This window comes from Anopheles funestus, chromosome 3RL, assembly GCF_943734845.2.
Source record: "Anopheles funestus chromosome 3RL, idAnoFuneDA-416_04, whole genome shotgun sequence".
NCBI lineage: Eukaryota > Metazoa > Arthropoda > Insecta > Diptera > Culicidae > Anopheles > Anopheles funestus.
Genome location: NC_064599.1, coordinates 21,832,352 through 21,857,836, shown reverse-complemented (window position 1 = coordinate 21,857,836; position 25,485 = coordinate 21,832,352). Strand labels below are relative to the sequence as shown.

The 25,485-nt window shown below is 38.9% G+C and overlaps 1 protein-coding gene across 7 annotated transcripts in view; it reads left to right on the top strand.

The window, feature by feature from the left end:
* Positions 1–25,485, top strand: part of LOC125771938 (uncharacterized) — a 162,316-nt gene that overhangs the window by 129,012 nt on the left and 7,819 nt on the right. For 6 of the 7 annotated variants that reach the window (XM_049443136.1, XM_049443137.1, XM_049443135.1 and 3 more), the window contains 3 exons: positions 129–259; positions 5,634–5,807; positions 17,068–17,097. In XM_049443136.1, coding sequence (XP_049299093.1) covers positions 129–259; positions 5,634–5,807; positions 17,068–17,097 — 335 coding nt within the window. The remainder of the gene's footprint in view (positions 1–128; positions 260–5,633; positions 5,808–17,067; positions 17,098–25,485) is intronic. The other variant, XM_049443142.1, reaches the window with a different exon arrangement.

Below are 25,485 nucleotides of genomic sequence, written 5' to 3'. Positions count from 1 at the left end.
GCGTGACGTGACGTACCGTCATTAACGTCCCAAAGGAATTACTGGACCGGATTGTTAGTGTACTGCAGCGCGGTTTTCGGTATTGATTGTTTTCTTCCTTCTGTTCGTTTCTTCTCGTCCTCGTCCAGGGGATCTTATGCAGGGTACGTTCTGCTCGCGAATATTCACCAACTGCGACAAGAAGGTGTGCCGTTTGCAGTCACCCAACTTTCCCGGCATTTACCCAAGGAATTTGACGTGCTATTTTGCCGTTAGACAGGTGAGTACTTTATATATGTACAGTGGGTGTAGCAGTATAAAGCGGGGGAAAATTTTTCCAAGTGAAATTAGTTTTCCTTGCGTCACAATCGATATGAATGAATAAAAAGAACTATGTTGATAGTCTTCAAAAGGCACGCGGATTTTGAAATTTCACAGCTCAGTTATTTGATAAGAAATAGGTTGATGTTAGGTTCTAATTCCATCCAATAAATTTAACATATTTTTTATTCGACTTCAAAATGGAATACCATACGAACAAAGAGGGAAGTTGATACTATAATTTTCAACTACGTACAATATTGCACAGATATCCGATATATTTAAGCCAGTCATGTAGCGATTTCTTAGTCGCTTTCTTAAGAGCGATTTTCTAATTTAGGCTGTCGATTGATTAAGTGGTTCTGAATTGTAGAGCACTTTGGCGTCCAAAAAGGTTTCGATCATTGTTTTGATTTTTGAAAGATTATATTGCTTTGAAAATGGATTTAAAACTTTTTTTTTACTTTTATATGTTCCCTAATAGGTCCAATGGAGTAATTTTCTTTATTTTGCCGAAGAAAAATGTTGATCAGGGGAAAATTCTCATACCTGTTAAGCTGCCCAGTGGGTAAAATAACGATTGCTAATTCTACTCTAATCTAAAAATTAGAAAAAAACTAATCTCTAAAAATTTTAATCCATTAAATAAAAGTTCAGTCAAAAAAATTTTCTTACTTTTTTCTCCTGGAATATAATAAACATAAGCTCTATCGAAGACTGAAAACTTTGAATACATCTTTAATATTAGTTTTTGAAAACGTACAAATATATCAATACGGGGTCATAGTAAGGAATATTAGGGTACATATAAAATGTTTTTTTTTTATTTTTTCCATGGTAGTTCTGAGTGAAAATGTTTAAATACAAATAAAACCGAGGAGGAAAATATTCACCAGTTATAGGTAATAATAGTAAAATACGATATTTTTTATATGATATTAAAATATGAAGTCGGTTTTAGAGAAATACAATTTCGTTGGCGGCCCGATGGTTGGCGGCGCCAGTCCACACGGCCGGATCGGGTTCAAATCCCATCCGGACCGTCCCCCCGCTAGCAAGGACTGACTATCCGGCTACGTGGTAAAAATAAGTCTAGTAAGCCAGAAATGGCCGGCGTGACCTGTAAGGTCGTTAAAGCCAAGCAGAGAGAGAATTTCGTTGGCATTCGAAAAAAACCACTGAAAAAATTATGTTTTCTCAATTCATTGTTAGTTTATTTAAAATCATGCTCGTTAAATCAAAGTTTCTTGAAAAAAAAAATATAAATAAACTCAAAATTATTCATATATTTCCTCAATGAAAATAACACAGCCCTCCAAAGACAAACTGTGTGCTTAAAATTTGTTATTCGAAAAGAATATAGAAGAAAAAATGTAAATGGTTGGAAAAAATCTCGAAATGGATTTAAACATATTTGCCAACATATTAACAACCTTTCATAATTGGCAGATCCATTCTCGATAAAACATCAAAAACATTATTTGTCGTTTAGATAGTTCATTGTTCGAAACTAGCTAGATCAAACGATACCATCAACTCGAACTCGAACAAGCTTAAATCAATGTGCTTTCTTCGACTTTAGCTTATTAAAAAGAGATGAAAAAGACAAAACAAAAACCTCTCCCACTCTTTGTGTTAAAATCAATTTCCAAATCGTTCTGGCTCGTGGTACAAACGAGTCTGGTTTGTCGTGAAAATTTGATTACTCAATTATCTGATCCGGTTGGCAGCGTGCGGATAATAGCGTAAGCAAAATCTTCGAAGCAAACTTTTCAAATCGTTCCTTTGAAGTTCGCATGATTATGAATTCTTATCTACCGTGGCAGATACAGCTCCAAACATTCCATTTTCTAAACTCAATGTTTTCTTCACATTCATATTTTTCTTTCATCTTACCGTCTTGATCAGAATGCGCCAGGAATACTTTTTACCAACCTGTTTGTCATTCTCCAGCCGGAGATTAGCCCTTTTTCTTTGCTTGATATTCTCTTAATCATAATAACACAGCGAAATGTTGTATTTTAAGCCTTACAGCTCTGTATCCAGCCCAGTATGGTTTCGCTGCAGCAGCAGAAACGTACCATCGTGCGACTAATTGGGATTAAATCGTTTCGCCTGTTGAGGCAATTTACGAAAACCATTCACCCACATTGCGCCACTTACCTTTTTTTATAGGGGTAACCTACTAGAAAGCTACCCCGGATCCATAATGGCTTCATCTTGAACCGATGCCGGGAAGATAGTGCTACTCATCTACCGTTTCCTTATGGTACGCCACTGAGACAACTCTGTGTACCTTCCTTTCTGGTGCAGGTGTCTGTCTGTCTTCGTTTGCGCAAGGAAATGGTCTCCACTTGAGCACTTATGCCAAGACACGACACAACCGCTCTCCGTCCCACCCCCACCGGTCAGCTGATTAGGGTTCAATATTTTACTTAGCAATTAAAGCACCATTAAAAGTCACTCTTTCACCCGGGGACCCTTGTGACACCAGTGGCCGTAACCACTTTCACCACTTTCACCTTGGCCAGTCCGTTCTTGACGGTGATGGAGAGCGTGTACTGGAAGTGTCTGGTCAGATGTGTCGACCAACGTCGACAAGGGTACAATCGCATCGCAACAGCGCATCAGCTACCGTCAGTAGCACCGTGGAACTTTTAATGAATTTTATAAGCGCTGATGAATTTTGCACAACGTATTGCAGATGAAATTTAATTAAACTAGCGGCAAACAAACACCGGTCCAGTCGTTTCATTCCTCTCTCTCTCTCTCTCTCTTCAACGTCCATCGGTGAGTCCAGTGATGAGCCAACCCTTCCGAATGGGCAATGGCATCAAAGTGAAACCGGTAAAAGGGAGCGTGAGGGAATATTCACCCTCTCACCTCACTTAATCACTGAATTTGGCCAACAGCAGAATGGACGGGTGGGCGGATAAATATAAATTTCACCATTATTAGTATACGCCTCTCTCCCAGTGCGAAGGTGTTTTTCCTTTTTTCCGTTTTGTTTCTGTACGGCTAAATGTCCCATTCAAGCACGATGTCACGGAGCACGTCAGCAAAGGAGCAGACATCCTTCATAATACCAGCAGAATTATGGATCAGTAAAGGCCCAATCCGTTTGATGATTCGATGCTGATGATTATGATTGTGATACGCTCGTTGGTTGAAGGCTAAAAAGAACTTCTTGGGCAGATAGGTGGTGTGGCATCTCACGATGCTTCGCCATCTTTACCATTAGGGGCGAGACTTACCGGTAGCGAGATATTTGATTCTGGACTTTTCCTTCTCCCTGACCTCAATAACAACAACCGTTTGGAGAGTGACAATTTGATGGCCCCCTAATAAAATGATTATGCCGTGTAGGCTTTCCCACAAGCACAAACACAGGCGTTAAAACTAATCCCATTTCGGGTGGAAAATATCTCATAATCCTTACACTACCTTTACCTGCCATATTGTTCAGTTGCGAAAGGGAGAAAGCTTTACGACGAGATGATATTGCTTCAATTAAATGTGCTTGACCGTGGAGGTCTATTTATCCGGCAGACGGATTAATGAATGGTCATTTTTAAAGGGTTATAACTGCTTACTCTGGGCCTCTGTTTTATTGCTGTTTGTTTTACAGTTCGAACTGCTGTACACCATGCTACACCGGCGAGCATTGGTTTGTAATTTTAAGGTAGAAATGGTCAAAACACAAAATTATATTATCAGCCATAAATAAGAATTAAACATGGTGGGGATGATAACGATTATAGCACATTATGGAAAAGCTCAAATGCGAAATCGGTTGTTAATTTTTTTTTATTTATCCTATAAATAATTTCATTTTACTATTTATCTCCAAATAATTTGCAAAATAATATCATCTTTTTTTGCATATGAAAATAGGACTAACGTTTATCTACTATGGCGTTATCACACATAGTCAAAATCAAAATCCATCAATCTTTGAGCATCTCAACTTACAAGAAAATAAAAGTATCTACACTCTACAACATATAAAGTCTTAAGTATAGATGTAAAAAGTCATCAAACTTCAATTTGTTTGCTTGAATATTTCTTCAAAGGTCTGCGAAAACTTATTCTAATCTCAACAATATGAATATCTTGCGTCCGAATATATCAGATCTTTAATGCCCTGTCCTAACATTTACTATACTAACTTTTCATATAAAACATGCTTAGTACAAATCTATTCCGACAGGAAGGGTTTGTCAGATGAGAAAATTTTGCACAAAAGTGTAAAAAATACACAGAAGCGAGTTTGAGATAAGATCCAGAATTGTTTCACATCTTCCTTAACATCTTCCAATTTAACTAGAAAAGAGTTCAGAAATGACTCATGTTCTAACAATTGTTTTCCAAAACCCTGTAAGACATTATTCTGACTCGGTAAATATTTTATTTTAGAAGTTTATGGCAAAATCACTAAAGGGTTGCCTTACAAGGAAAATCATGGGAAAAATAATTTTTATCTAACAAATTGATAATAATAAAAATATGATTCAATCAGATCATATCAAACACAAATGATCAACAAAGCAAGAATCCAGAGCATGAATCGTGTACTTTTAATAATTTCTATTTAAGTCAATAAGCACTGTCAAATAGTTTAGTTGGTTAAGCACAGATCAACAACAAATGAATGTCTAGGTTCAAATCAAGGACTAGATATAAGTTACAAAAAGCCTTAGGCTTTAGCATGGGAATACCAAGATGTCCAACAGTTTGCGAGCAACAAAACAATACATTTATTTATTTTGAATAGTTCGAAAATTTTTATTCTAATTCGACAGACATTAAAAACTCTTGCAATATTTAATTTTCCCCGAAATTATTATTTTTCACATTCTTCGAAGGATATTTTTACTAAAGCAACATTTTTAATCATATTCTCAGTTACAAATTTAGAAGCGAAATCTGAAATTGAAGTGCAATAAAAGTGCTTATTGCATCTGCCGTTAGAGCTTGTTGATGCTTCTCTAATTGAGTTTAATCCTTTTGTCATCCATCAAACTCAAAATCTGCTTTTACCAGTTAACTTTACCACTGTCTAACTAACTATAGTTAATTGATAACCTTGCCGAAATGTTTCGTTATGGTTGCATACTTTTTGCGATTTTACAATACGAAGAACTGCAAGCCCGTGGGCAGAATAGGTGCTATCACTAGCAAACCAATAAACTCATGAAGCACTGAAACAACCTACACACATCCCAGTAATTGGTCCGCGTGACACGTTCCATTCGCAACAACGGCAAATAATTAAAAGATAATATGAAAGTACTAATTAACGCCGCTGCGTTCAATCTTTCGTTTCCTTTTAGCACGATGTACCGCCAGGTAAGCATGCGTTCATCGTCATCAGCCAACCGAAGGGTAACCTCGTGTGGATATCGACCGAAGCATCAGCCGGCGCTGCCTCGAACGCTGCCCGTGGGGATGAGAAAGAAAAGCACAAACCTCGCCTGCAGACCTGGAACGAATGTGACAGTGTGCAGGTACGTTTGAAATGGCCGCAATGGCATCCATTATATCGTTCGTCCAATCCCACCACTTTTAGCAAAACCCCAGTACCCCAGTAGTGATCGATTTGATCAAATCCCAAAATCCCACCGGTAGACCATATAATACTCACAATACGCGTTTGCAGAAACTTCTCGGTCTCGGAGCGAATGAGATAGAAAAATTAAATAATGAAGAGAAAAAAAAAGTGCGAGGAAAACCCCGTCAAACCTGGGTCGAGAACGGAAATGCTACCACTTTCCAGCTCGTCAGCTCGTCTATTTGCATTAGCACACATACACACCCACACACAGATACACACCACCTATACGCACACTATACAAGCAAAATATGCAAACAACAAACACAAAACCCGTTGCTCGTCTTTTTTTCCTCATTTTGTTCTTATCCCTCTTTCCATTGTATGCATTTCAGTGCAGTTGCAGACACTGTCTGCGTGTAGTGTGTGTGCGTGTCCATGTTCCTCCTCAACAGTGACCTCATTTTCCTAATCCCCTTCCATTTCCAAGCAGCATATTATCAAAGGGAATCAATAAAAAGCGAAAATAAAGTGGATATGACTGAATTGAAAAAGCAGGAACCAATCCCTGTCCGGAAATGGATTGCGCGAAGGGATGAAACTACCCCTCCTTCGTACGACACCGGACACATTGCATTCGATGTTGACCACAATGTGCAATTCCGGGTTGAACCGTTTTCCCTACCGGTGCGATTCCAAGTGACAGTAAGGCTATCCATCGGGGCCACATCATCACTGTGGCGAAAGCGCATTTTCGCTTAGGAAAAGTTGCACATCGTAGCGATGTTTTTTAACCCCCAGCATCGGTGGCAAGCTGTGTCACTGCGAAGCGGAAAAGCTTGTGCCACTCATTCGCCTCTATCTGAAATGGGACAATATTCAAACGAGATGTAGGTGTGAAAAACATCGACCAGCAAATAGCACCATCCGCGTACGATTGGCTGAGAAGAAGATGGTACGAGGTGGGGATGCCTATTTAAACAAACCCCGATTGCAACAACGCCGGATGCTAACGGATGCAATTTTTGCAATGCGTCGTATCCGCTTGACACGCGTTGTGTCGAGGGCTATTATTGCATTCGCGCATCCGTATCCGCCAATAGCATCATGATGCTGGAAGGGAAAAAAAGCGCAAGCACCGATCGTTGACGGTTTGCAACTGCATAATGCATCCTGGCGCCCAGCACTCGCAGGCAAATGTTTATACAAACTCGTTTCCTGTTTGTTTTTAACCCGTTTTTTTTCGTGCCATTTGCGTTTTCTTTCTTGGCACGTGTGCCGGTGAAAGTGAATTCACTGTATTACACCATCCTTTGGAAAGGGGTTTTTTCCTGTTATTTCCCACGTTATCGTGTTGGATGGTGTACTTCGTTCCTTTCCCTCCCAGTTCCGGTGTATTGTTTTTCGATGTTTCTTCTTCCATGTCAACCCCATTAATGAGATGAATATGAAAAATAAATCGCTCCAATGGATGTGAAACAAAAAAAAACAAAACAAGCAGAAAAACAAAGGCAAAAGGTGAAATGGACGGACCTTTTCCTTCGCAGAAGTAAAAGGGTCTCCGTAAATCAAGCAAACACACAAACTCCTCTCCATTCCTTCCGGTTCCGGGGTGAAGGTGAAAAACAACGCACCCGGATCCAAGGAAAACCCGGGTGAAGAGAGGGATACGATGGTGTATTTTGTTTTATTTTATGATAATGTTTAAGCAGCGGGCAGTAAGCTCTTTAACAGTAATTTGTATCGTAACTGCCAGAAGGGAATGTTGTGCACATTATTGGCGTTGCCTAACAATAAGTCATATGAAAATGAAACCTTTTAAAATGTAACATTTTTGCTGAAGAAAAACTCCCTGCCCAAGCAACCTATCATGTGCTTTTATTTATTTTAGTTTTATTTTACAATGTTTTGAATAAACAGATAAATCTTCTTTGGGGGCCAATTTCATTTATTATGTTGTTGCTTCCTAATATATTGTTTTATCGGATCTCAGTGTTATTCATATGTTATTTATGTGTTTTACATGTTTATTTGTAATGAATACAAGATTTTTAATACCATAAAGGAGAGTGTTAAGCATATTCAAATGAATTATATGAAATATAGGAACAATTCTATTTATTTTTTAAAAATATTTTGAAGAATATTATTTTATACGTTAAATGTATAGCATAGTACATCTCTTTCCAGAGTCACTAAGATATTAACAATATTAACAACAAAAATAATTTTAAACCAAGTTGTTTCAACAACAAGCTTTTGGCATATCAAATCGATTTAATAAGAACATGTTTAGTCTTTTTTTTCTTTTCTTATAATTTTTTTTTCATTATTTATTTTTACGATGTTGAATAATAACAAATTAAAAAAAATTATTCAAAAAAATCTTTATGCAAAACTCTCGAATGAGTGAAATAAAATAAGTCAACATTCAAACAAAATGGTAGATTAAAACAAGGGGCGTGAATCTTAAAACTCAAATGAAACTCTGTATTGAAGCATAAAAATCATTTCCATATTTTGTGCGATCTGCTTATTTGCTCATTTGCAGCTCTAATTAAGCACGATTAAATACAGCAAACCAAACGACCGTTTGCCTTTTGAAGCAAATCATTTCGGTGCGATTCAATGCCATTTTTCCTTCCCGAATCGGGTTTTCCAGGACGAAAACAAGTTTTCTTTCTCAACATGAAACAAAAATCAAAACAAAAAAGCTCAACATACTACAAGCTATACCCAAAAAAACGCTCCTCTTGTTGTATCGTACTAAACCGATGGAGCTCATTAATCAAACACATCTGCACGCTTCTTCTGCCTGTTTGTTCGACTTGCCTCTCCATTTAGGCTTTATTTGAAATACTCTCCACCAACTGGGAGTGAAGATATATGTTTTTGTATGTGTGTGGCTGTTTCGTCCTAAATTAAGGAGTTAGCAACGTTGGCAAAATAAAGTCAGCACTGCCAGCGTTTCATTTCTGGTCGTTAGTGTGATGAGAAGATTTCCTGTATCAGCGGCCAACGATGGATAACCGGAAACCGATAGGCGATACCGTACGTTTGCTTCCATTCTCTTATCTTCCGTCTATTATCTTTCAGGCGCGTTGTTTGGTCTTTGGCAAGCGATTCTTTCTCGTGTGGGCCCATCGATACGTTTAAGAGCCTTTTGTACGGTGGGAGATTTGTTTTCCGGGTGGGAAAAAATTGAACGAAAACTAAACCAGATTGCTAAAGCCGCTATTGATTAACCACCCGCTGGCGGGGATGAGATGCTTTCCTTGTTGACTTGCGATGAGAAACACTCGTCTTTCTTTGCTTCTATGGCGTTTAGATAGTCAAAGAAGCTAGTAGTGAAGTTCTTTTTTTATTCTTTAGTATTTTTTCGTTTTATTTCTACACAACGGAAAGTCTTTTCATGTTTACTCTATGTTGTTACCAGCAGATCATTTTTAACTCTGACGCTAACTCAGATCACTTCTTCTTGCCTTAATGACCTTACAGGTCACGCCGGCCATTTCTGGCTAACTAGACTTATTTTTACCACGTAGCCGGATAGTCAGTCCTTGCTACGGGGGGACGGTCCGGATGGGATTTGAACCCGGTCCGGCCGTGTGGACTGGCGCCGTTTATCACATGCACCACCGGGCCACCCCATTAACTCAGATCACTAAAATAGTTTAATTTTTTTCTCACTGCTTATCCGTATAACATAATTAATTTCCAAACACTTACACAAAAGTTAGTCAATCGAGCTAATGCTGCTAAGTAGATAAAGTTCCATCTATTGAATTGTGAATTGATTACTCCAGTTATAAAATTGGAAAATATTGACTTACAATGACCCAAAACAGGAATTATTACAGCGTTTTACAGTAAATTTTTCAATGTTAACAAAATGCTTTAGCACGGCGAGGAACTATTTCAATATCCGAAGGATATTTCGTTTCCGTGGACATTGATTTTATTTTCGTCACTTTTAATATCGACATTATCCAAACCGTTAATTTTTCATGAATAACGATTGGTTATTAAAACAAACATTCATTAAATCATTAGCTATACAAATTAATTCCCTTTTATTCGGTTAAAATATCTAAACAATAGTTTAAAAAATTCATAACCGCAAAATTCGCTTGTTTACTTTTTTTCGGTCTCGATTTAACTAGTTTCGCTACAAAGTTTCATAACAATTATTTCCCTACCCAAGAAAATGACCTTAGTTTGTTAAAATAATTCTTAACCGAAAAAAAATCTGTTGACATTTAAAAATGAACTGCAAAAGCCTTGTTTTGCATTTCAATTGCATCTTTCGTGTTTCGATGAAGAATTCTTCTTTTAATTTATTACCCTGTTGTACTAAGCAAAAGGATAATTAAAATTAGTATAATGATTAATTGAAATGATTAATTTGCAAAAATATATGAATAAAATATCCCGGTTTGATAAATAGAAATTAAGGCCCTATGCTGTTTCTGGAAACAGCTTTTAAGACAAAGAAATTTCTTTTAAAAGAACAAATATATTCATTTTATCAAAGAACTCCCCACATGCAGACACGTTTCCGCTGACTGTTTGTTTTTCTTACTCTACGCCATCTCAACATAAAATGCATATTTCTGATCGATAATGTTCGAAACTTACGACACGCTAGTGCACACATCCGCAGCACACTGTAGCACTTGCCGAAATGTCTGTCAGCAGCTTTTTCTGCCAAAACGCAAAGGCGCCCCAGCTGTTCTCAGGTGCAACAACAATACACTCAATGATGGAGTCACGCGTGATCGATGGCTGCGTTCCCGTTGGTGCGATGCGATGCATTTTTACGCAACGACTAGCGCATTGCTGTGGTGACCGCGTATACGCGATACCCGACACTAATGCAACGTCCTGACAGATTTCCCTTCCCCTATAGCGTTTCCCGAAAAAAACTGAACTAGGGTAAACAACTTCAGTGCCTAAGCAGAAATAATACGAAACTTTTTCATCCTACGCATCGATAGACGGTTGCAATTGCAAACCGTTTCACCGGTGTGTATTAATCTGGGTCAAAACGGACATCAGCACCACTCGTGAAACGGGAAATTGAGGCCAATGACTAGAAACATGCGAATCATCGTTCCGACACGTCACACATTCGATGATTCGGTCTAAATCATGCAGGGTTAGGTTGGGTTCCGCATCAAAAAGGACCGACAATGTGGATTTAACATGTTCGAGCCATTTCCGAAACTAACCAGATGCGGAAGTGCGCATTGTGCCACGGTCCAGTTGGGAATTGTGCATATTTTATGAAACGACCCATGAATTGTGCGATCGCATATTAACACACTGTTGTTGACCAGACGACAGCTGTTACACAAAGGAGAAAGCGACATTTGCACGATGATCAATTTTAAAGTGGAAATTTATCGTTTGCGTATAAATATTGCCAATGCCTTCTCCAAAAATATTTTTATTTGTAATTGAAAGTTATTTTAAAATTTTCTAATCTAGAACCAAAAGAAAACCTAAATAATGTTGATTTTCAAACTTCATTCTCTTGATGGGAGATACAACGTTTTAAAAAGTTTCCCATTTGAGATGTGACAATAGCCTAACAAAATTACCTATAGAATTAGATAAGCTCACGGAGTAAGAGAGAGAGAGAGAAAGAGAGAGAGAGAGAGAGAGTGAGTTTAATCCTGCAAGTGACTATAGGGTTTCCACTCAGCACGACGAGTTTTTTTATCGCTCAATAAGAGTGAGTAAAAGTGTTTTGTATTTCTATGTAGATTTAAATCACTCGATGTGAGCATAAAAGAGAGCCGTCGTCACAACCAGTTGGACACAGAGAGTGAGTGAGTTGAAAAGAGTGAGTCGCTAGTCGGTGCCGAGAGTGAGTGGGTTAAAACGTCAAAGAACTAGTTTATGGAGATTCAAATCAATCGCTCTGTTTTCACTTATTTTTTTATATTATTATCATCTCTACTGTAGATGCATACACTATTAGTCAAAACTTACAATAATTTTAAATATTAATTAAATTCTAAAAGAAGCTACTTTAAAAAGGTACCTAATGAACTACGATTTAAAAATTACAGCTAATGCTAAAATAGTGGATATTTGAAACAAACAAAAAGAGAATTATAATGTAGTGTACACGAGATAGCCAAAAGATGGCTGAAATTTATTGGTTTTTTTTTTTCATTTTGGCTGTAAAGCAAAAATAAATATATTTGAACACTTGTAAATTGTGCAACAAATCGTTGAATAAACATGTCAAGTCTATCGAGAAAAACTGGTTTTTGAAGTAGATGAGTTTACTTTTATTGCAATGTATGTAACTTCGATAATTAAAATTCCGTTTTTGAAGATTTGAATTTTTTACCACATATTTCTGAGGCATTAAATTTTCTTTTTTTTTACACTCAACCTACACGCCTGGGAAGACAGGCATATTTCGAGAACATATTTCAGTAAATAGCCTAAAAACCCATAACATTGTTTTAAAGCATCACAGAACTAATAAGAAAACATTTGTCCATAAACTAGTTCCATAAATAGTTACTTTTCTTGTACTATCCCTTATAAAAACGCTGGCTCCCTAAAACCTATCTCATTGTTCAACCATTACGTTCGACACATACGAAATTCGAATTGCAAATGACCTTCAAATTGTTGCTGCCATTCCGAGAGCCCCTTTCCGCCACTAACGCACCCGTACGCGTTGCCAGCTTTTGCGGAGAAATTGCAACTTTGCATTTGCATGTTTGCCCTGTTTTGACGATGGTAATGACGCTGATGCCGGCACTACTGATGATGATGGTGGTGATGCTGGTCACGATGATATCATAACTGTCTCACGCCCTATAATCGGCTTTGCTAAAATATTCACAAGCCAGGCAACCCGGATGACCTTGTTTCTGTGGTTTCCGGTTCAGTGAAAAAGTTTTCCAAAGGCGTAGCGCTTTTTGTATGCAGAGATCTGGAAACTGGTCGGAAGGGATAGGATTTTACCCGTTTTGCTAAATCAATAGCTACACCATGTTGGGGTTTGGAAGATGTAAAAATAGGCACTTTTGCAAAAAGCTTCTGGAAACTAGGTGAGGAGGCCAAAATAGTTTTTCAACTATCGATAAATTATTTCCACCGATTTAGAGCACGGGTGGGTTTTATTTGCCAGCTCGTTAAACCAGTTGCGCACCTTACCTAGAAGGCCGGTAAAGCTTAAACCAATAACGGAACGAAGGAAACCCAAACCAAAAACCATGGACTTGGTAGATATATTTATGTAGATATCAATATTTACCATGTGCACGTTAGTGTCAGAAAGCACCGCCATTATCCATGCCTTGCCGAATCGGCCAACGGAAGCACCAAGACTGGTAGTGACATAAATTTATTATCCAGCAATGTTGCACCGGCACACTGTTCCATGCAGGCCTAGAAAAGGGTTGTCGCAACCATCGCTACCAACAACATGCAGAACGTGTGTCGTGTTTCGTTCGCTGTAAGCATTCTTTACGGCAAACAGTACTACGGCAACAGAAGCCACGGGACCCGGGTGTGGTGGATGAATGGATTGAAAGATTATGATATATGCTATGAATATTTAAAGTGCTCTGCACCGGTGCAACCGCACTGATCGGCTGATGTTAAAATCGTTCGATGCATCCCGAAACCCTCGCAGGGACCAAAAACCTGATCCACACATACTTGCCCTTTCTGTCCATTACCAGCAGATGAAAGCTTTACTAGATACTTGTGGCGGTATGAGCGGAAGGAATGGACTATGCCAAGCATCAAACCATATCGCATAACGAGACCCTCTCAGCAGGAGGACTAAAGGACAATAAAACAACATGCTACTGCTAGTGCACTCTACTTTGTGGCTTTACCGAAGCACGTGGGATATTGGTTTCCAGAAAGAAAAGCCTGTCGGGAAATACACCGAAGGGGAAATTGTTCCAATAACGAATTTCTCATTATGTAGTAGCATCCACCTCCTCCCAATGCAAATATTTCGAGTTATTTTCAATACCATTCTGAAGGTGATTGGTAACTCCGATACTCCCGCGTTACTGCGCCTTTCGGTCGTATACTTGGGACCTTTTTATCTTTATTTTTATATCATTGTTTATGGGTTGGAATGAGCAGCCCAAGCACGTCAACTATGGACTTGCTTTCCGCTTACGATACTGACATTGGAAATATTTCAATAAAACTTTTTTTTTAAAAAGCTGTTATTATATCGATGAGCGCACAAAACCGAGGGTACGAGAAGATTTATTGTTGACTGTCGGTGCTAGACGCGTTTTTATGAATGGTAGTTGAATTTTAAATAAAGAGAAAGGAAATGTAAAAGCTTTCAAAAAGAATAGTTATTGGTCTTTGTACTGGGAATAAGTAAAATATAATAAAGTCCACTGTGCACGTTTCTCAACATCTTATACTTGGGTATTTGGAGGACATGTGGTCTGTGGCCGGCTGGTGTATATGGTAAACAGCGGTGTGAAACGTTCCACACGACAGAACCGGATATCAAATCCCATCTGGACTATCGCCCCGTAGCAAAACCTGACTATCCGGCTTCAGCATGACCTTCAAAGTCGTTAAGCCAACAAGAGAGAGAGAGAGCGAGAGAGAGAAAGAGAGAATGATCTGTGGTCTGCTTTAAAAAATGAGTGAAATTGAAACTTTCAGGATCATCTTATGTAAGTCTACCCAAATCTTGGCATAGGCTGATGTCATAGACACCATTGTTACGGCTCTCCTATGTTGCAGACGCCTTCCACAGGATCGAGCAGGCACAAGAAAACCTCTGGATGGAGATAAACTAGACAAAAATCAAATTGATGGTAGCACCACTGCTAACCAATCTTTATATACGTAGGGATGGCAGCCAGCAGGTCTTTCTACAATCTGAGGTATCGGTTCCAATCGAAACACCGGTCGCGACGATCAAAGCTGAGATCATTTAGAACCTTTATAGTTTCAATAATCACATACACCTCTGAGACATGGACTTAGTCCAAAACTGAGGAAATCCGCTTCAAAAGAGGAAGGAAGAGGAACGTTAGAATGAATTTTGGCCCCGTGTGTGTGGAAGGACAATGGAGGAGGTAAAACAACTTCTATGAATTGTAGTATTAACTATCGTACAGCGAATTAGATTCTCCAGACTTCGGTGAACTGGTAATGTTATGCGAATGGCACCGGATGACCCTGCCCATAAAGTCATTTTAAGTCATCCACATGGACAGATGCTCAAATTGGTAGACCTAAACTGAGATGCAGTTAATTGACAGAACTTGGCGTGAGCGATCTCACCGTCAGCGGTTTCAAAGAGGACTCCTGCAGCAGGCCAAGGCCGCGAAGCGATTGAAGCGCCAGATAAAACAAATGATTAAAAAAATATAAAATTGCAATTACAATATTATTACTTTTAAATTGAAAATGTTTCATGCAATTCCCTACCCCGGTTTGTGGCCAGCAAACGTGTAATGCAAAACACAAAAAAAAATCCCGAGTGCTCCCGAATTGGTTGTTTAACTTCGCAACAGCGTAAAAAGTGTCTCCCGACAGGCTGCAAATAATATTAATATTACCCACCAAGTACTGACAGAAATCTTTTGAACAATGTTTTTTTTTTGTAAACCAAAACTAAACGATGAAGAGAGAGAAAGTAACGATTCGGACGGACAAAAGTTTTGCAACCGTGAAATTTACGACTGTTCGTTACGAATTAACTGTACTGCCGCTTTTCGTTTGATATTGGATTTTGTTAGCTGGTTGGAAAAAGTTTTCCCTTCCCTTTTTGGCTGGGAACCATGGCTGGGTAATTTTATTGTTTATTGTCTGACATTTGTAACAGTAAGGTGGCATAAGAAAAACGAAGTCACTCCGGTACTATTGCAAGCATTTTACGCCTGCATGGTATTGTGCTTTGATGTTTTTAGTTTAAAAGAAAATATTGTACTTCCCAAGTTTTCCATCCCCCCAATAAAAATCCAAATATAATCCTACAGTTTTTTTTCCATCAGATAACTTTTGTTTTGTTACAGCCGACATAAAGTTCAACTAAAAATACACTAAACAGCAAGAATTGTTAACAACGATATATTGCAAAATTTTCCGTTTATGTTAACTTTTTCATTTGTACACAGTATTAACAATAATCAAGGATATTCTTCTATATTTTACGAAATTAAAACAAACGCCACCTATTGATTACACTGTGTACTATGAGTATACAGAGCTTTAACTAGCTGATAAATGTTTTTTTAAGTATCTTTATGTAAAGGACATTTTAAGCAACAGCAATACTCAAACAAACCATCAACTCTTACCATTACATTTGATACACTCACAAACAACATTTACAAATGCAAATATGTCAGTATTGTATCTCGTGTATCTCGTACGACTTTCTCTAGATTATACACGTGTGTAGTGAGTTTCCTTTGCAATTGTGTAGAATTGTCAATTTTATAAAACATTTCCCCCTCTATGAAAACATTTCTAACAGGGTAGTGCTTTTAGAAGAACGAAAAAAAACATCAAACAAACTCAACACCACTCTTTGCGTTGAGAAGATGTAGCGTCGCTGTTAACTATTTGTTAACTACTGTAAAATTAAATGCATTCAGTACTACGAGGGTGTACCAGTAGAATGCGATGTAAATTTATCTGTAATTTATAGTGTAATGTTTTAAATAAAAAAAAGCGTTTCGACCCATTATCTCATTGTAGTCTCGAAACGTTTTTACTAAACATCTCCTCCCTTTTTTTCGATTGGCAATCCATTGGTGCATTTTCTGTATACTACCAACCAACTTCTAAAAACGGTGTTCCATCGAACAAACTACCAAACACTACCATATTGCTTCGAAACGATACACACTGCCGCTGCTCATTAGCAATGCTGTGAGCGCCATTGTGGTTGTTTTATTTTAACACATTTTGTTCCAATCCTTTGCATTGTTTTGATAATTTCTTGTTTTTTTGTCTCTTTGCCTACCGTTTGTTTGTCTCTTTCTCTCTTTCTCTTTTTCTCTGTTTTTTTTTTGTACTTTCATATATGTATCTCGATCTCGCTCGTACACATAATCATCATCACTTGCTCACCGATAAAAAAAATGCAATGCAACAAACCTGCGACGGCAAAATCATGGCGGTTTTTCTATTCATTGTATTGCGTAACTGCTTATGCGCGCCCAAAATGCCAAAACGCCATACAGGACAGCACAAATCCGAAGTGGAAATCTACGGTAAATGTTGTGTCTCATAGTACTACTTCACAAACTTAACAAACAAATAAAACAAAAACAGAGCAACTAAACGACAGCGATAGCGCTTTCTTTCTTTGTTCAACTCTGTTTCACCTTCTTTCTTTCTTTGCTGTGTTTTGCTTTATTTTGTTTTCTGTTTTCTGTTTTGTGAACACTTTTATTGCTTACGTGCTGCTGCTTTACTTTTTCACTAGACTTTTTCTTACCTTTTCTAGAAAACTAAGCAACAAGTTTAAATAGTTTTCGTTAAGCTTTGCAAACTTTACAAGCTGCCAAAGTTCACTTCACTAACGTTTTGTCGAGACTTTATTCACAACACACTTTCTATTTCAAACTTCCACTGTAATGAAGGTTCCGAATAGATTAATTATCCACTGTTCACTAGTTTTAAACATTTCCAGTTAGCTGTTAGCGTTTAGCTGTCACACCCTTGTTGATGTTAATGTGTATGAATGTGTTTTTGTGTTTTGTTAATATTCCCTTTACTTTCACTTGTTTCTACGTTTTGTTTCACTTATTGCTTATTTATTTTAAAACCAACTTTTTAAATAAATTAAAGAAGGAAATTTGTGCTTTTTTCCTGAATTTATATTAACATAAGCCCACCTGATTCCAGGATTTGTTTGTTTCTACATTAAACATTCTTTCTCTCTGTCACTCTTTACTCCTCCACTATCCACATGTTCTCGTGTTAGATATCTGGATGTATTTGATGTGATTGGTTAAATTGATTTAATTACTCACGTAAATGTGAATAGCAACTAGTGAAATGTTGTTACAGACAACATATCACTGCATGATTGTGAATAGTATATAACAAGCTAGAGCAGATGGATGAAAAATCCTCAATACATCCTCCTGGTCACGGCACCAACATAATAAATAGTAATTTATCATCAAACATGCATGCCATTTGACTTAAGCGTCATGTAAGTTTGTTTGAATGATGCTATTTTCCTATATGCTTGCAGAAAAAAAAATTACAATGAATAATAAGCAAATCACTTTGAAGTAATTGTTTTCACTAAGTGAAGGTTGATGACGTGCGTAGCTGACTAAAGCCAACACAAAACCCATCAAAAGCATTCGAAGTACATTCCATTTTCATAATTGCTCCACACGGTTACAGCTCGTACGGTTTTATCTTTATCTCGTTCGGTACACAGGTACACAGGTACACGGGACGTACAGGGACCAATATACAGGGTCTGCTTCTCTTGGGAACGATGGTTGAGGTGGTTATGAAAATTAAAAAATCACCAACAAGCTCGTCTTTTTTAGAAGACACAAAAACCATCCACTGCCACACATTCTGCAGCGAATGCTGATGAAGGCTAATTTATTTTACATTTCATCATACTTTTGCTGTTGCCCTGACGGTATGACGCGGTCTGTCTGCCGCGGGAACCGAGTGTGTGGAGAGAAGAGAAGAAAAAAACGAAATCCGTTGTTGTTGCTTCTTTTCTTTTGCTGCGCTTAGGTAGTGGAGTTTTGACAAACGCGCATAAATCAACCTACCAAGTGCACCGTTTTCAAGCATTTGATGGTTTTGATACGACCATGCAACATACACACGTGGCAAGGATGTCTATATATCATACAAAGAAAAAAAGGAAAAAAAATAGACACATATTGCATCGTTCCACATCTTCTTGCTCGAGCAGCATTAAATTCCACCAGCCAGCGTACAACCTTCCACCGACGGGGACAACACCAACAGCGTGGTATGTAATCTCACCACGCTAACAAAACGTTGCAGCAGATTGTGGGGCAAGGAATGCTGCGTGTATAAGTACTTCCTACCTTGACAGGCACCAGACACAGCTCCCTCTCGCGGTAAAACCAAGTACCGGTACACCTAGTCGTCATCGTCGTTGCCGTCTTCGTCGTCGTAAGCTGTCATGTTCAATTTCCCAATAGACGCGCAAAGGAAGAGAAATACTCGTTTTTAAAGTTTTTTTTGCCTCCTTCTTTGTCCGCACCGTTTCCAAGTGTGGCTTGCTCGGTTATTCTGTTCGTATTTCTCTTATCTTTAGGATGGATTTTTTTCGTCTTCCTATTTCTTTTTCGCCACCTCCTCCAGTTCAGAGGTAATAGCACTAGACAATGCTGTGTCGTCTAAGTGTGCTTTCCTTTCCACCGTGGTTCATAAGGGTGTCGTGTCGGGTCTTATCTTATCTAGCGATGCTGTTGCAGTGAAAAACGGGAACACGATGTTAATACGCACCCTGCAGATAGTGATCTCGTGCGTCTAGGGCAGTGCCTTCTAGGGTGGTACCCATTTTTCATTGGGCGAAGGAAAACATCGTAATGCTTGCTACAGTCGATGCAGAAATAAAAGGCATCAGGAGTCTGCATCGACGGTAATGCAAGGGAACATTAAATTGAATTAAGGCACAGCAATGTTTCTGCAATCATGTTCAAGGATGTATTCGTGTAGTAAATTATTTCATTATAATTCCCAACCCGGCAGAGTGAACAGATAGCCGAGTAATTCTACAGTGGACCGCTGCACGTATGCGTTCTACCGATGTAAGTGAAGTTGAAGAGATGAAGTAAATCAACATTTTATGCACAACTTGATTTTTCATTTGGTCTAGGACACTCCACTAGGATACGGATATCTTTCGATATTACAAAAAAATTGATCTTGGTACAACGATGAATTGTGCTATCGTTGAAATAAGTTCTTCAAAATGTTGTAAAAATTGTCATTAATGAAAAATACTTTCTTCTCACCAGAAATATCTCAAATGGAATTGCTTTACAGAATAGGTGTTTCGCTTCAAACTACACCACTAGAATCTAGACGACTTTATCTTATTTAAAAATTACCAGGTTACCAGTGAAGTTTGTTAAATTTACAAAGAAATCCAAAATGGTTGATTGCCTCTTACTGATATTGATGATGTCATATTAATAGTGAACATTCAAAACAATCAAGACATACACAGAATCAGAGAGTTCAAATATACTAAGAGAAACTTCACAAAAACTTCCATCTGGAGTTTCAGATATATCTGGCATCTCAAATGCCTTACTAACTCTATCAAAAAGTTTTTTTACCACGCTTGTAACTAGATAAAAACAAAAGAAAAGGTTTTGAATGGAGGAATCTTAAATCGTACATTTCGGTCTATTGCGTTTACGATCTCTTGCTATCGATCGGCAGCGATTGAGCGAAATGGGCAATAAGGTTCGAATAACCTCGATTATAAAGATTTATTTCGATCGAGAGGGAAGCAAAGTACCAATTCCATACTCCCCCAAGTCTAGTTCAGCATCTAAACAGTGCGTTCCTCTTGAGGTTCTTAATCAAATTAATTGCATCTAGAATTGAGCTGTAAACGATTTTTGGTTCATCTTCCGCAGTTCTTCTTTAATCTTTTACGCATAGAACTTACTTCTGAGCAACAATCCAAAGATTGGCATTATAAAACTGTGGTGAGATAAAACTCCGTTTTTCTCCTGCCGAACTCCGGAATTACGAAAAACAAATTAAAGATTTTTACCACATTCGGCGTGTAGAAACCCGGTTTTAGGAGTTTGTGGTTACTAGAAATTCATATTGCTCCAATTTCCAGTATTACACATTCGGCACCACGAAACTACGGTCCAAATGCCAAAAGCGACCGACACTTTATTAAGAAATAATTGAGCACGGTCGAATCGCTAGCTAACTGTGGAATAGAAACCGATCCGGAAACCAATCCCCGTCTCGTTTCGAGCGTGGCATTAATCACCGGCGAATGGACCCGTTTTCAGTTTTCCCTTTTGGACCGAACCCGGTCTCAACCCGGAATCCTTCTCAATCACGGACACCATTTTGGCCTTTTTTGCCGCTCGTCGCGCGTTCCGGAAACCAATGTGGAAAGGATTTGTCTACTCCTCTCATCTACTATTCCGGTACTAGCTCCTTCCAAACAACAGCTCATTTAATTTAATCAGCTCAAATCGGTTGATCCAGAAGTAAAGCAAGAGAAACATACCTATCCATCTTGAACGTCGCGTACACCCGTACAAACCGGTGTGTAAGGTTAGGTGGCAAAGTATAACGTTGTGTAGGGTAGAAATACAAACTCTCGTTCACGTTGCTTACCATACACATTGGCAGCAACCGGGAGAGGCGATACATTTTCATACATTATTCATTTTCATTTTACTGGCTAACCGGGAACACGGCACAGCCGAGCAATCGGGCTACGTTCGAAGTTCATGATCGGGAGATGTGTTCTTAGCGTTGCTTCATTCAAGATTGTACAACGGGATGATGCGTACGATGCGGAGTGCGGTTCGTGTTTAAGGATGTTACCAAGTACGCGTAAATCTTACCGTACAAAGAAAACCGCGAAGATAAAGTGATGCCGTGTGTTTAATTTGATTTCGGTTCTCGCAAACGGGGCCAACCACCGTTTTTGAGGGCAGTGGTTGATTTTCAGTAAATGTTCAACAACATCTGGGTGTTTTATTTACGATAACTTTTGTTTAACGAAAATCAGTAGTAGTTAATAATGAAAAATGAAAATTTTGTAAAAGCTTTGTGACAACCATTATTCTGTAGATTAAATTAAACTTAATATGAATACAATGTAAATTGTTCCGTGCCGAACTGATCAATGCCGAGAAACGATACAACGTAGGAAAAAATGTGCAAAACACTCGCTTTTTTATTTTCGTCTAATTTTCCTGCCCTTGCGGCACATGCCAATTGCGTATGAGTCTGCTGAACAATTGCTAAATCGACGACATTTGCATACGTTGTTTAAGGATGTTTGCTTTACGGTTGTATTAAATAAAAGCATTCCTACCAAAGCATTTTTGGGAAAAGTAACAAAAGATTTTGTCTTTTTTGTGCTTCCGTTTGGCTCACATTACCACAAGCTCGTTTGCTTTTCTGATTATGTGGATTTTCTTCCTTTGCTGCGTTCTGCGTGAGAAAAAAGAAACAAATCCGTACGACATTTTGTCTCGAGGGAAATTGAAGTGATTTCCCTCTCTTCTCTACCTTCAACCATTCGTCCATTGATCGTGCTTGTTGATCTTTTCTCTTCCCATGCAAAGTCTTCTTTTTGTTATCTCCCCCAAAAGATTAACAAAAAGAAGGATGGTTTTTGTGTAAAGAAAAGAAACCGAACAGCAGGAAAAAATGGCTCAGATCAGATGTGATTTTTTTTTTTTGGCGTCGTTCTGTTTGTGTTTGAGCTTCGGCTTTAATTTCGTCGAAAGGTTTTTTTTTTCTTGTTTGGTACTTAATTCCTTCATATTTGCTATCACTCTGGCTGCTGGGTGGTACTGCTACACCCCATTTTCCTCGATGTGAGAGAAGTGGGTTTATGAGCTAATTTCAATTTTATATGCTTTCCAATTTACCGGAGCTCACGGTGAGAGTGTCTACAGCAGCACAAAAAATGGAAGAAGAAAAAAAAATGAAACAATACCAAAACTTTGGCAGTACTTATTTTCCCCCCTCTCCGTTACGCACCGGAAGTGAGCGATATTGGCGGGCCGTGACTATTTATTTCAAAGCTCAAAACCCTCAGAAATTTTTCCCCCCTTTTTTTCACAAAAACCGAAACTTTCAATGATACGGGATAATTTATGCAGGTCACCTAACAACTTTGCCTGCAGTGTCCTGGCAAACGGAGGGCAAAAGTTTCCATGTTTTTGGGACGCGGGGAACCTTTTTATCTTCTTCTGCGTTTTGGGGTTCATCTACTTATATTTTGCCACCAAATGTGTGTGAGTGTGTGTGTGTGTGTGTGACGAATATAGGGCACTTAATCTTTACTGCAAACTTCAAAAATTCAACCAACCACAGACACACACCCTTGCTCTTGCATTAATATCCAGTTTGATCCTGATTTTAATGAGGCAAATAACTAGCAGCCATGAAGCAAAAGGGATAGAGTTTGTTAGGGTTGGGCGCAATTCTAAATTATAGTTTTGCCAATCTATTTCGCAACTTCAAACAGAAGATTGAAATAGTTTTGCCATAGGATTAAATCGAAGTACCATTAAATGAAGATGACCTGACTATGGGTTTTTAATTATTTCAAAAATCGTTAAAGTTCAGGGGTAATGTCAAACGACACTTTTAATAGCCTTCAAGTCACGGGTTCAAAGCTAATTCCGTAGCAAGGTCTCTAAACATCTTGCCACGTGTAAAATACAGTGGCACGTTCATAAATGCCAACTATTTTATAATTGTAAAACCCCAAAAAAAACAGTACAAATACATCGAATTACCCTGAGTATTTCTAATAAGAAAGACAAGAAATATAGAAGCAACTTTCCAAAGGGGAAGGGAAAATTCTATAAGTGATATCCCCCAATTCTTCACTTTAACACTTTACCAAGCTTAAAGGGAACCATAAGAGAACCATTCTGCCCTGCACCATGACCGTGCTTTCCCGCTCTTTGAATGCTGCTACAATGTTGCTCTGGTATGTCTGCTGTTGAAAACTGTCGCCTATTCAAAGATGACAAATGAAGCGTAAATTAATGAAACGTGAAACGAGCTTTACATCCGCCCGGACCACGGCTAAAGACACTCGTCACTCGTCGTGACTGCCGTTGCTGTTCGAGCAGCCTTGCGTTGGTTTTGGAAAGTCGAAAAAACAAAACAACGAAAACATGCAACACTTGCAAACTATTCAACCGACCGTACCCCACAACACATCACGAAGCGCGTGTGACATAATGCTCATTAAAATTGTAAATTCACTACCCTCTGCCGATCCTTCCGGGAACTCTCCTCCTCGGGAGAGTTACATCGCATCTTGGGCAAGCATTACACGAAGGGTTTATACTATCTTTCACTAACTGTCGCCATTTGTGCCTGGTTTGTGGTTGGTAGGGTATCAAGTGGACAAGTGTGGAAGAAGGAACCCTTCACTGTGAATGGAGTCACAAACGGAAGTTGGAATGATAATGTCCACCCAAGCGAAGCCCAGTTCCAAACACACCCACACAGAGAGACAAGTGTGGTTTCGGTTCTGACGGTTCATTAAAGACTCTTCTCGAATCTAATCCCAAACTTTGCATATTATCAACGCATTACGTACAAAGCAACTGTGCTGAAGCTGAGCTTCATTTTGAATTCTTTTATCAAAAAACGCAAGAGAACCGACAGATGTTCTTTAGAACCGTTTTTAAGATGCGTTTCCAAATAATGATGAGCTTAATTGCACCGCATCATAGAAGTACTGCTGCACAGTAAAGAAAACCCCACGTTATCATCTTTAAAATGGCATTGAAAACCGATTTCCAAGCACCGCCGAGTGGATGAGAGATTTTAAGTGCAACCCTCCTTTTCTCGGACAGTATAACGGAGTTTTACGAGCTGGAAGGTTGCAAAATTGCCACTTCCGAACCGTTTGATAACCTTCTTTCGAGCAAACGGAAAGCAGCAGATATCTTTGCCCCGCGACGTTGACAACAGGAAGGACGAAAGTGAAGTGTTTGATTCCATTTACCAAACTCTTTTGTGCATCACATTGTCACAGGGGCTTTGCTGGTAGCAGGTTTATAGCCATAACAATATAAAGCGAAAAAACAGGAGGTGTCACCAACGGGAAATCTTCACCATCGACAATCAACTGTGAGTACAAGCGAGGTGTCGTTTTTGGGATGGCTGGAAGACATGCGACATCTCGCACAATAAAACCACATTGTAAAAATCACCATCCAAAATGTCCCCCGTGGAATGGAATGAAATCGATCGATAAAAATTTCATCTCACACCATTTCTGATCACAACAACCGACGGAAGATGGGACGTCTACTCACCACCGCTCACCACGGTAAATTCTGGGCACGATTTGTGACAACCGTCTCGACGCCGCCATACTCCAAACGTAAGCCGTTTTTATTAGTTATTATCGGCATTCATTATCTGTCACTTTCTGGATGGGAACGGTCGGGATGCCTGAGTGTACTTGTGGAAAAGGCAGGCCGGATAGCTCACAGCATCGCAACAGGGCATCGACATTTGATCGATTCCATCGCGACATCACGAGCCACTGATGTCAATCTACACCATCGAGCGAATAACTCCCGCGAGTGCTTTCCAATGCCGAACCGCGTGGGACATTCAGTAACGCACACGTACACACACCCGTACGGGTCGTAAATAATGTCCATAAATTCGACGGTACTGCAGAAGTTTCGCTTTCGATTCTAGATTAATATCCACAGTCGTCCGATCGAAGATGAAGGGAACGAAATTGTACTCGGGATAGATTTATGCTCTGTGCCGTGTGGCTAGCTAGAAATCTGTCATCTGAGAAATCAATAGTCCAGTACAGTACGCTGCATCCATTCGATGTGGTGTGCAAACGCAAAACTATAGATAAATGCCGTAAAGTC